Here is a 12,294-nt window from a genome sequence, read left to right as displayed (position 1 = left end):
GATGACTGACCATGGACAAGCCCCTAGACTGTGTGCAGACTGTGCCTGTGACTGAGGTACCCCTGACTGACAGAAATCCCAACTCCTCATCCACTGACTGCACTGAGGACTAGCCACCACCCACTTTCCAATATGCCCATTTGGTTGAATGAACATGAAGTGTGTCCGTCACACAGGCAGCTGGCTCACATTATATGTGTTAAGTTGACATTTTGCTGTGTCATACAAGATGTTCCCCCAACCATGGACGAATCTTGTCTTTTTGTCTGCACAAAACACCACACATCAATTTCGAAGTCCAGAGCATTTATGCTTACCAATGTGCAAGGATGCTGTGAGGATGCAGGCAGGTGCTACGTGAGCAAGGTCAATCTGTTCTAATCCATGAGCTTGGTATCTGTCTGTGTGCTCAAAATGTTCTTGCAACAGCTTTTCAACACTAGTTGCTGGTGCACCCTACAATGTAGCTCTGAGCTTTCTATACGTCTGGCAAATGGATCAGCAAGGTGCTATTAGGCTACTGAGGGATTGGCAAATATTGGATGCCAACATTCATGGACCTGTGTGATTGGTGATCATGGATCCTGTCCCCAGGTACTGAGCCACATGGAGGTTCTTTGCAGGCAATGGTGAGTACAGTTGCTAAGTACCCGTTGACTTCCAGGGCAAAAATTCTCACCTCTTATGTTTTGGGTGTTGGTTGGTAGTATAGAAAGCTATATATCCATGAGGTGAGATGAGCAGTTAATAAGGCTTTAACAAGCATTAATCCCCGTTAGCAAGCAACCTGCTCCTCCCAAGCAACAATCTCATATCAACACGTGGAACCTGCTTAAAAGATGCAGCGAGGTGGTCCCAAAGCAGTGATAGGATATGCTTGACTTCTTGTGTGATTCTGCCACATTTCTTGCCATAGCCCACATCATTCAGGCCATTAAACGATTTTGCCCATTTTGAATACGAGAGTAGGTCAGTGTCTAGGAATCTGTGGCGAGTAATTTCCCGACCATTCTCCAGTGCCTGTCCACCAACTTAAAGCTGGGGGGTGTGATGGGATACGTTCCCTGCTTGGAGGATTCTAGCAACTCTCAAGCAAGCTCAACATAGTCCAGAAGTTTAGCAGAATTGATTGGCACCCTACCCATCCCCAATTTAATGACAGCAGTGTACACCATCTACTAGATGCCCTGCAGCATCTCAACAAGGCTTGAGAGCTCTTTCCAAATCAATAAACTCTACTACCTAGAAGGACAGGGCACCATATGTTGGAGCACCCCCACATGAAAGTTCTCCTCCAAGCCATGTTATCAAGACTTGGAAATACATCATTCCTTCACTTTTACTTGTTCCCAATTCCAGATCTCCCTTTCCAACAGCACTGTGTTGTACTAAGGACTGCAACAGTTCAAGGAGGCAGCTCACCACTTTCTCCAGGGCCATTAGGAATGGGCAATATATACATCTCCAACCAGTGTTGCCCACAACCCATGAACAAAAGTGCAAATTAAACTTATTTTTTGATAATAAGGAAATTCAAATTATTAAATTGCTGGGAAAAAATTTCTAAGAATATGATTGAAGTAATAACATTTTGATCCAGTGAAGTTCCAAAACTTATTTGTTGTTAATGTTTAACCCTAAACTTTTACAATGTATACTCAGATTAAATCTTTTAACAATAAAATTGAAGGGATTATATTTGCAATGGTGATAAAGATTTCAAAGGTTAACTTGATTTATGACTAATTTTAAAGCCTGCTCAGGTGAAAGAGCGAACCATTTCTTTCAATGGAATCAGATACAAACTTCACACAGAATTGCATAAAAATTAAAACACATTACATTGAATGGGGAAGAATATTCTTCTTCTGCAGGAGTTGCTACCCCAGATCAAGGAATTCAATTTATAATCAAGGAATTCAATTTATAATTGAATGATTTATTGTATATTCAAATAAGCAGCACCTCGCTACTTATTGCAAAACACAACCCACCATTAAAAGGTTAAATAAATTGATTTTTTTGTCACTCATTCACAATTTGTAGGCTTTCTTATCGGTGCCTGATTCCATTGACTTTTCAACCCTGGGGATGAAAATAACAAATATATATTATTGTATCAGAGATAGTAGGAAATGCAGATGCTGGAGAATCTGAGATAACAAGGTGTAGAGCTGGATGAACACAGCAGGCCAAGCAGCATCATCTGACGAAGGGTCTAGACTCGAAACGTCAGCCTTCCTGCTCCTATGATGCTGCTTGGCCTGCTGTGTTCATCCAGCTCTACACCTTGTTATCTCAAATATATATTATAGTCACTATTTGTTTCACAAGTCATGGCCCTGGTGAAATATTCCAGTTAGGCTTTTATATTTTACCAGAATAACAAAGATTATACATTTGGCTGATTTTACCATTGAGACAGTATATTCTGAACAGTGTGCAGATTTAATTTAAGTAACTTTTTCAGGCAAATTGAACAAAAATAGCTGCCATTAGTGTTTTATTAGCAAAGATTTAACTTCAGTAAAGCATCTTGCTGGAGGAAAATTAGACTCTTTAATACTTTAACTATTAAGCTCAAAAAAATTTCTTTGCAATTTGGTGCAGGCAAAAATTATAACAAAGCAATCAACAAAGCATCAGTCTTAATAAGAGGAACAGTAGTTTACCAAACATGCTACTACTTTAGCAGCCAAGTATTGCTTATACGTGTATCCTGATCAGATTCAGTTGGATTACCTTGGGTCTTTACAAAGTGATAGAGAACATTCACAATATTTAGCACACACAGTTAATAATCTTGATCAAGAACAAGATAATAAGAATATCAGAGAGGCACCAAAGAGATCTGGCAGGATTCGTTGAGGCAAGCAGAGTTAACATTTCAGGTCAATGACCTTTCATCACAACTGGGAGAAGTTGAAAATGTAAACAAGCCAAGTAGGTGAACTGGGGTTGATGGGAGAAACAAAAGAAAATGTTTGTGTCAGAGTGGTAGACAGGAGAGATTAAATGACAAAGAGAATTATTTGGCAGAGTCAAAGGAGTGGTAATAGAGGTAATAGAGTGGTAATAATAAAGCCTCAACAACAGGTGTGAATAGCAGCACAAGCAATTGCTGGCCAAAGGCAGAAAAATGCATACAAGGATAAAACTGACATACACAAAGTAAGTGAAACAAAATTGTATGAGTTTATGGGCTGAAATTGTGCAATGGAAAGTGTTCAGCACGTATTGCTACTGGGGCAAGTGTCAAGCCAGGACTGTAAAGTGTCAAATCAAACAAAAGGGGAGACCTCTTTTTCGAAGGTTACGTTGAGATTTACTGGAACACTGCATGGGGGCAGAGGAAGAGATCTGAGAATGAATGCTTTTTTCCTGCAAAGCTCTGTTCTCCAGGAAATTGCATCACACGTGACAAATATAATATGTGGAATTGTAAGAGTACTCCAATTGCGATTTCACTTGGGAGGTGTTTGGGTTCTTGGAATCTGAAAAGTGGGGAACTAAAAGAGCAGGTGCTGCAACTCATATTTACATGGAAAGGATATTTGGGGGTAATTGAGAGGAGGAACCAAATCTAATCCTCACGACAGACACTTTCATCCAGTTCCTGTACTCTCCATCCATCTGGCCTCTGGACCTATGATGTCCCAAGGCCTAATGTCTGAAGATGTCTTAGGCACAACCATCTTCAGACACTTCATCAATGATCTTTCCTCCATCATAAGGTCAGAAGTGGGAATGTTCGCCGGTGATTGTACCATGTTCAGCACCATTCATGACTCCTCAGGTACAGAAGCAGTCTATGTGTAAATGCAACAAAATGTGGACAATATCCAGGCTTGGGCTGACAAATGGCAAATAACATTTGCACCAAGCTATGACCATTACCAATAAGAGACAACCTAGCTGTTGTGATTTTTATGAGGTCAGACAGGTGAACCTCATAGAATATGACTTCTCTGATTGGACCAGATAAGGAGTGTCAGACATCCTGTTCCCTCTGCGAGCTGGGTCTGAGGGAACTGGATCAGTGTCAAAGACTCTCCAAGTGACTTGGTGATGGGATACTGGACTCTGTGGAGTTATTTCACTAACCACTACTCCTTGACATTCAATAGTGTTAATGTCACTGAATTCCCCCACTATCAATGTCCTGGTTACCATTGACGAGAAACTCAACTGGACTTACCTCATAAATGTTATGGACCAGACCAAGCCCCCTCAAAATATATTAAGAAGATAGTCTTAAACACTAATTTTTTCTTATTTTAAAGATGTGTAAGGCGTGATGTTCCAGATGCAATTGGATTAGTCAAACTATTCGACTTTAAGCGGAACACACTTTATTTTTAGACTACAGTTAAAATACAGGCAAGATAAAAATAAAATAAAAGATTTGGCTTACTTGTGACTCTATTGAAATAGAGTCATAGAGTTATACAGCACAGAAACAGAGTCTTCAGTCCAACTCATCCGGGCAGACCAGACATCCTAAGCTGATCTGGTCCCATTTGCCAGCATTTGGCTTCTATCCCACTAAATCCTTCCTATTCATATGCCTATCCAGATGCCTCTGAAATGTAATTGTACCCACCTCCACCACCTCCTCTGGCAGCTGATCCTATTGACGCACAATCCTCTGCATTAAAAATTTGTCCCTCGGGTCCCTTTTAAATCTTTCTCCTCTCACCTTAAACCTTTTCTGTCTAGTTTTGAAGTCCCCTATCCTGGGGGAAAAGACCTTGGCTATTCACCTTATCCATGCCCCTCATGATTTTATAAACCTCTATAAGGTCACCACTCAGCCTCCGACACTCCAGAGAAAATAACCCCAGCCTATTCAGCCTCTTTCTATAGCACAAATACTTCAATCCTGACAACAACCTTGTAAATCTTTTCTGAGCCCCTTCAAGTTTAACAATGTATTTCCTATTCTAAAATATTATTGCAAGTAAGTCTTTTCTCTGGGGATTAACAGCGCAAAATTTGAGACAAATGTTTTATCTTCTATAGTTCAACCAATTCATTTGAGTTGAAAAGGAAAATTCCATTTTGCTGCTTATTACTATAAATACTTTCAGTTGACAGATTTACTTATATGCTGTTCAGCCCATAGGAATATTTTCAATTCGTATCCAAACAAAGTACATTAAATCAAATGATGACTTCGGGCTTTCTTAATCTTAACTTTTATTTGTAATATTTGAATAGCACAAAGTAGGTTGAGTCTTGCATATTCTTTCCAATAAAGCAAGAACAGAACTCCTCAAAGTACCAATGAGAGCAGATCCCATTACTAATCAGTTGAACAATTTTGTCACCTGTAAAGAACTAAAGTATACTTGTTTGAAAAGTCACATTCCAACAAAGTGAGACAAGTTTGAGGGCCAATAATGAGTAGAATTGAAATTTTACTTAAAGCTCTAGTATTCTCTGGATCTATAATTATTGACTCATTCCAGACATACAATTGATTTTAGTTAAATAAAGCATATGTAACCTGCAGCAAAATAATATATATGAACTACTACCAAAATTACTGTTCCAATATGGTAACATCCCATGAGCACACAGTTGGAAAATTCAGTAAAATGGATTGTCTCATATGCAATTCTAACGACAGGAAGAGAACGCCAGCTTTTATCTGTAAGAGAGAGGAATAAGAGCTTTCACATCCAGCTTCAAGTCCCCTGTAACTGCAGAAAGCTAAAACTAAAAGTCCTGGTTCTGTGGGAGCTTGACCCCACCCATTGAGACTGCTTCTATACTTTAAAAAAACCCAAGCTGTTTACTCTATTGGCTTTGAGCAGACTGCTCTGCATCTCTGTTTCAGCCTTTCTTCACAAAAAAAGGGACAAAATACACTCTTCAGGCTAAAATATCATCCTAATAAACACAGTGGCTTCATCAGATGAAGGGTCTAGGCCCGAAACGTCAGCCTTTCTGCTCCTATGATGCTGCTTGGCCTGCTGTGTTCATCCAGCCCTGCACCTTGTTGTCACGGATTCTCCAGCATCTGCAGTTCCTACTATCACTGAGTGTAAGAGTTGGGAGGCCATGTTGCGGCTATACAGGACATTGGTTAGGCCACTTTTGGAATGCTGCGTGCAATTCTAGTCTCCCTGCTATGGAAAGGATGTTGTGAAGCTTGAAAGGGTTCAGAAAAGATTCACAAGCGTTGGAGGGTTTTAGCCATAGGGAGAGGCTGAATAGGCTGGGGTTATTTTCCCTGGAGTGTTGGATGCTGAGGGGTGAACTTATAGAGGTTTATAAAATCATGAGGGGCATGGATAGGGTGAATAGACAAGGTCTTTACCCCGGGGTGGGGGAGTCCAAAACTAGAGGGCGTAGGTTTAAGGTGAGAGGGAAAAGATTTAAAAGGGACCCAAGGGGCAACCTCTTCATGCAGAGGATGGTGTGTGCATGGAACGAACTACCAGAGGAAGTGGTGGAGGCTGGTACAATTACAACATTTAAAAAACATCTGGATAGGCATATGAATAGGAAGGGTTTTGAGGGATATGGGTCAAATATTGGCAAAGGGGCTAGATTAATTTAGGTTTTCTGGCCGGCAGGGACAAGTTGGACCAAAGGGTCTTTTTCTATGCTGTGCAACTCTATGACTCCGTGACTTTATGCACCCTTATACATCATGCAGGGGAGGGCAGATCCACTCGCCTTTTATGCGCTGCCTCTGTGGCCCCACACTCCCGTCCTCCCAATGCCCCCTAACATTCACAAAGAAAACCACATAATAACTGCCAACCCACAACTGCAGCAAGAATATCTCCGTGGGGCTGTCCTTGCAAAATGATAGCCAGGCTGCTTTTTTTTTTACAGGTGAAGTTATCAGAATATGAGGAGCAAAGGTTTTGTTCAGGGTAGTAGTTCCCACCTCAGCTATTTGGAGCTCAATCATGGCTTTTACTTGGCTGCAACTTTCAAAATCTCCTCAGGAGTATTCAAAATGCACCATGCAGGGTCAGACCTTTGTCATAGCCAAAATTTCTAACCCCAGTTTCGGTGAAAAATTAACCTTTCCTAAATTGGAATTTTTAACCACAAATCTGGAATTTGTGACATTCAAAGGATAAGCCAGAATTCTATATCTTTAAAATTAAGACTGAACATTCAACTTTTGTGGATATGTTTCAAACACCACAAAGGTTAAAAGTTTACTTGATTTAATAAATATTCCCTATCAACCCAATTCTTTGCATCAGCCAAAAGATTCAAGAGCATGCAACTTCATCCAATATACTGTACTGTACATATAAGTTCTACAAATTACTATTAAATACCATACCAAGAATTAAACTCACTTACCGTGAAGAGAGGAAAAGACCAAACCTTGTTTCTAGTCGAGGCACTAAGGAACTCTCGACTTAAGATAGTGAGTAATTACATATTCAAATAAGCAGTATACCTCACCACCAATCAGCAGCTGTCAAGGATGACTGAACTGACTTTTTAAAAAGAATTTAACCTGGTGAAATGATTTCATAAGAAGTCCCCATAGAAAAAGAACCTTGTTGTTAGTTTAAAACAAAAGAGATATAAACATGTTGAACAACATGCCTTGGTAGAAAAAAACAGAAAGTGCTGGTGGACATTAGCAGGCTTGGCAACATCTGTGGAGAGGTAAAAACAGAATTAATATTTCAAGTGCAGTGACCCTTGTCAGAAATTTAAAATTCTGTGTACTCAAAACATTAACTCTGCTTTTTCCCTCCACAGATGTTGCCAGACCTGGTGAGTGTCTGTTGCTTTTTTTGTGTGTCAGACCTCCAGCATCTTCAGTTCTTTGTTTTATTTTTATGTCTTGAATGGGAGAAAATCCTTTGATTTAATAGCTTTATTGGATAAGGGACACATCTGGAATGGCCTCAACAGTTGAAGATGTTTTAATGTCAGAAATTAGTAGCAGGAGCATAGGATCCTCCCCCGCTCCCATTTCCGACAAGAAGATTCTAGCTGCCTTTATAAAAGGTAATAATTCTGACCAGAAATAACAAGTGGAGCCGGAGTATTCTCGCTGGTTCAATAATGCTTAGCCAGTCTTTGCCATCTTAACATGAGGTTTTCTTAGGATCTGCATCTCAATGCACTCTTTGAATTTCCAAGAGAGTTTCTAAACTTCCAGATTCCATCTTTCTGACATATGTAAGAAAAAAATTACCCTTTGTAACCACTAATTGGTTATCATGATTGTTAATAATTCACATTATATTTATTTTACGTTTCTCATTTCCTCTTCACAATTTACTTTCTCACCTATTTCTTGCCATCAGCAAGTGTAGCAACCATAATTTCAGTCCCTTCATCCAAGTCAATTATATAATTTGTTAGAAGTTGATGCTCCAGCATTGTTGTGAGCTTGCCAGAGAATGCAGGACAAATCAAGTTACCCAGGCTGCCGTGAGACCCTGAGGTCTTGCTCAAGAACTATTTTTTTTATTCTGGATACATGAGAGGATGGTAGTTCCTCAGAGGAGTGCAGCAAAGGCCATGCCATGACACCATTGGTGGGCCAGGAAGGATGGGAGATGAACTGATGATTCTGGAAATTGAAACAAACAATGAGTCCTGAAGAAGCGCCACTGGACTCAAAGCATTAACTCTGCTTTCACTCCACAGATGTTGAGTTTCTCCAGCAATTTCTGTTTTTATGTGAGGCCAAAACATTGTGTCATTTCAAGAAGGAGTTGAGTGTAGCACCTAGGGCTAAAGGGGTCAAAGGACATGAAGGAAAGGTGGGAATAGGCTTTTGAGTTGAATGTTCAGCCATGATCATCATGAATGGCAGAGCAGATTCGAAGGGCCGAAAGGCCTAGTCCTGCTTCTATTTTCTGTGTTTCTATCTAATCTAATGTGAAGTATTAGGAGATTGCTATTTTTGAGGTTCTGCTTGTTAATCATTTACCCCAGAACGTTCTGCAGCTACTCTGTAACAGTATTGACCTGAAACCTGGGGAATAACATAACGTTCTGAAGTCATGTCTGTAGCTGCAGGAATGCCAGCCTGGTGGTAGTATTGCTAAAGGAGACCATTGCAGTGCTGGAGAAAGGAAAATAATGTAGGAGGATAGCTAACATTGATGGAGAAAGGAGAGTTAAATAACAGAATTGATTTGGCTGGACCTAAGGAACAAGGAGAATGTATTTATGTTACTTGGTGTAATCCACAGACCAATAATTAGTGGGAAGCACATGAAGAAACAAATCTGCAAGAATATTCTTATAAAGTACTCAAATGTAGACTTCGATAGTGACAGTGTTAAGGGCAAAGAGGACCAAGCATTCTCAGTTTGTGTCCATGAAATTTCCTACAGCAATGTGTGTCCAATCCAATAAGAAAGCAGACACTGATAGACCTGGTTCTTGCGAATGAGATGGACCAAGTAAATCCAGTGTCAGTGAGGGAGCATTTATGAGTCAATGATCATTGTATCTTAATGTTTAGGATGGTGGTGGAAAATGGCAATGGACAATTCACAGTAAAATAATTAACTGGGGGAGAGCCAACTTTGATGGTGCAAGAACGGCCCTGGGCTGAATACAATAGAGTCAAAGGTTGATGAAAACCACAGCTGAACAATGCGCTGTTTTCATAAAATGGATTTTTCAGATACAAAGGACTTTCTATGATAAGGGAAAGGTACAACAAAGAAATCCAGAACTCCCAGCATGAGAAAAGGAGGTACAAATAAAGTTAAAAAACAAAAAAAACCGTGTTTATGACATGGCAAGTAGAAAATAAACTGAGCACCAAGGGTGAATATAAAATTCTCCCAAGGAAGATGAAAAAGCAAACAAGGGAGACAAGGAAGGATTAGGAAATAAGGCTGAAAAGTAACATAATGGAAAATGTCAAAGTCTTCTACAGGTACATAAGTAGTGAAAGGATGTTGAAAGGTGGAGTAGTCCCCATAAGGGGCAAGAATGGTCTTTTAGGGACCAAAAGGAGATTTACATATGGAAGCATGGGGCATGGATGTGCCAGGAAATGAATATATTGCATTTGTATTTACCAAGGAAATAGATATGGTGTCAGAGAAGGAAGCTCAGTCACAAGAGGGTTAAATTTGATAAGGAGGATGTATTGGATAAGCTGTTGGCTCTTGTTGATTGACACCTAGATCAAATGAGATACATAGAAGGATATTGAAGGAAGTGCATGTGAAAATTGTAATGAAACTGGACATAAACTTTCAATCTTCCCTGGACTCAAGGTAGTGCCAAAGGACTGGAAAATTGCAAACATTATTTATTTGTTCAAAGAAGTTTGTAAAGACAAAATGAACAATTACACTCAGTCTAACTTTGGTAGTGCGGTAGCCTCCAGAAACAATATCTTGCAATAGAGTAATAGTCACATGGACAAATGTATGTTGATTAAGACGAGCCAGCTGGATTTTTTCAGAGAAAATCATGTTTAAAGAATTTGATGCACTGTTTTGAAAAGGTAACAGTGAAGGTTGATGAGGGCAAGACCGTTGATGTTGCATATTTCCAAAATCTGTTCAGTGCAGTGCCAAACAACAGAGTTTGTGAGAAAAGTTATAGCTAATATTGCACAAGAGGAAGTTACAACATGGATACAAAATTAGCTGAGTGATAAGAAAATGTGTAATGGTTAATAAATATTTTTCAGGCTGGATCAAGGTGGACTGGTGTTCCCTAGGGGCCTATACTGGGACGTTTAAATTTCCTGATTTATATCTATAATCTAAATTTCAAAGTGGAAGTGAGAAATCCATAAATTTTCAGATAATACAAAACTTGGAGGTATTTAAAACAGTGAGGAGGACAGTGTAGAACTTAAAAGGACATTGACAAGTTGGTAGAGTGTACAGATAGGTTGCTAGTGAAGTTCAATGAGGAGAAGTGTTAGGCGATACATTTTAGTAGAAAGAATATGGAGAAATAATATAAAATAAAGGGGACTGCTCCAAATAGTGAAGAATGAGACCTTTGTGTATGCACACATTGGTCACTAAAGATGGCAGGGCAGTTGTTATTGTGGTTAAAAAAGCATATAATATCCTAGGTATTCTTAATAGTAGTATGATGACAAGAGTAGGAGGTTTATGCTGAACCCATATAAGAAACTAATTCGACTGCATTTGGATTGTTGTCAACAATTCTGGGCACCACGTTTTAGAAAGAATTTGAATGTATTAGACAGAGTGCAGAAGAGGATTATAAAAATGGATTCAGAAATGATAAACCTGTTATGAAGATAGATTGAAGAAGGTTGCAATTATATTGGAGTGGAGAAAGCTAAAAGAGGATTTGATTGAAGTTTACAAAATTATGAGTGTTCCGGACAGAGTGGACAGGGTAAAAAAAACTTTCTTACTTTAAAAAGATCAAAAATGAGAGGGCACTGATTTGAAATGATTTGCGAAAAGAGTGAACAAGAAAAAATCTTTTCACACAATAGGTAACTTGGGTCCAGAACACACTACTTGGAAGTGTGTGGAGGCAGGTTCAATCAACGTATTGAATGACTGTTTAAAAAAATGTGTATGGTTATGGGAAAAGGACAGGAAAATGTCACAAGAGATGTTATGCACATTCAAAGAGGTGCTGCAGACACAATCGGTCAAATGGCCTTTTTCTGAATGATGGCTGATTATCCTGTGTCAGATGTTAAACTAACCAGCCTGTGGTTTCCTATTTACATTTCTCTCCCTTTTTTTAGTAATGGAGTTACATCCAATTTTTAATCCAATATTTTTGATCTTTTTGTGTCCACTGTTAGTCCATTGATGGTGATGCTGTGTCTAATCCTCGATGATTCTCTTTAAGCCAAGTGTGATAGGAAAAACTCCACAGCCTCCTGTAGTCTTCCCATCAGGGAGTAATATCAAACAGTATCAATCTTCAGGCCAGAGCTGAAAGGTAGCTTTGATAGATAGTTTACAGTTAAAACTCTTTGGCTGAGATTATGATTTGACCAAAATTAAACTCTGTAAAGAAATAATCCTTCCTGATTGCAATCCCCAGTTTCAGTCAGATGCCAATTCCAAATCCCAATCAGACCACAGTTCTGAATTCCAGTCAGCTGCTGTCCCCAAGATCAGTCTGGACTTTCGTTCCCATATTCCAATCTGAACTCACAATTCAGAATTCAGGCAATCAGAGTTGAGTTGGAAACTATTTGCAAGTGCTGTCAGATGGGATCATAGTGTGATCTCACTTTCTTCTGTCTTCCCTGGGTAATTTTGAAGGCAAGTGGGGAACCCTTTGAGCATGAGACCCTCAATGCAAGCAGAGGAC

General features: G+C 39.4%; 1 protein-coding gene across 1 annotated transcript in view; it reads right to left on the bottom strand.

Moving 5' to 3' along the window:
• Nucleotides 1-7,387, bottom strand: part of LOC125483145 (amine sulfotransferase-like) — a 29,233-nt gene extending 21,846 nt beyond the window's left edge. The window contains exons 1-2 of the mRNA XM_048597023.1: nucleotides 7,336-7,387; nucleotides 5,541-5,653 (exon numbers count right to left, since the gene is read on the bottom strand). Of these exons, the coding sequence (XP_048452980.1) occupies nucleotides 5,541-5,568 (28 nt within the window). The 5' untranslated portion in view covers nucleotides 5,569-5,653; nucleotides 7,336-7,387. The remainder of the gene's footprint in view (nucleotides 1-5,540; nucleotides 5,654-7,335) is intronic.
• Between the last annotated feature and the right edge of the window lie 4,907 nt (nucleotides 7,388-12,294).

This window comes from Rhincodon typus, chromosome 5, assembly GCF_021869965.1.
Source record: "Rhincodon typus isolate 14 chromosome 5, sRhiTyp1.1, whole genome shotgun sequence".
Classification (NCBI taxonomy): Eukaryota; Metazoa; Chordata; class Chondrichthyes; order Orectolobiformes; family Rhincodontidae; genus Rhincodon; species Rhincodon typus.
This window is presented reverse-complemented; position numbering and strand designations above follow the sequence as displayed.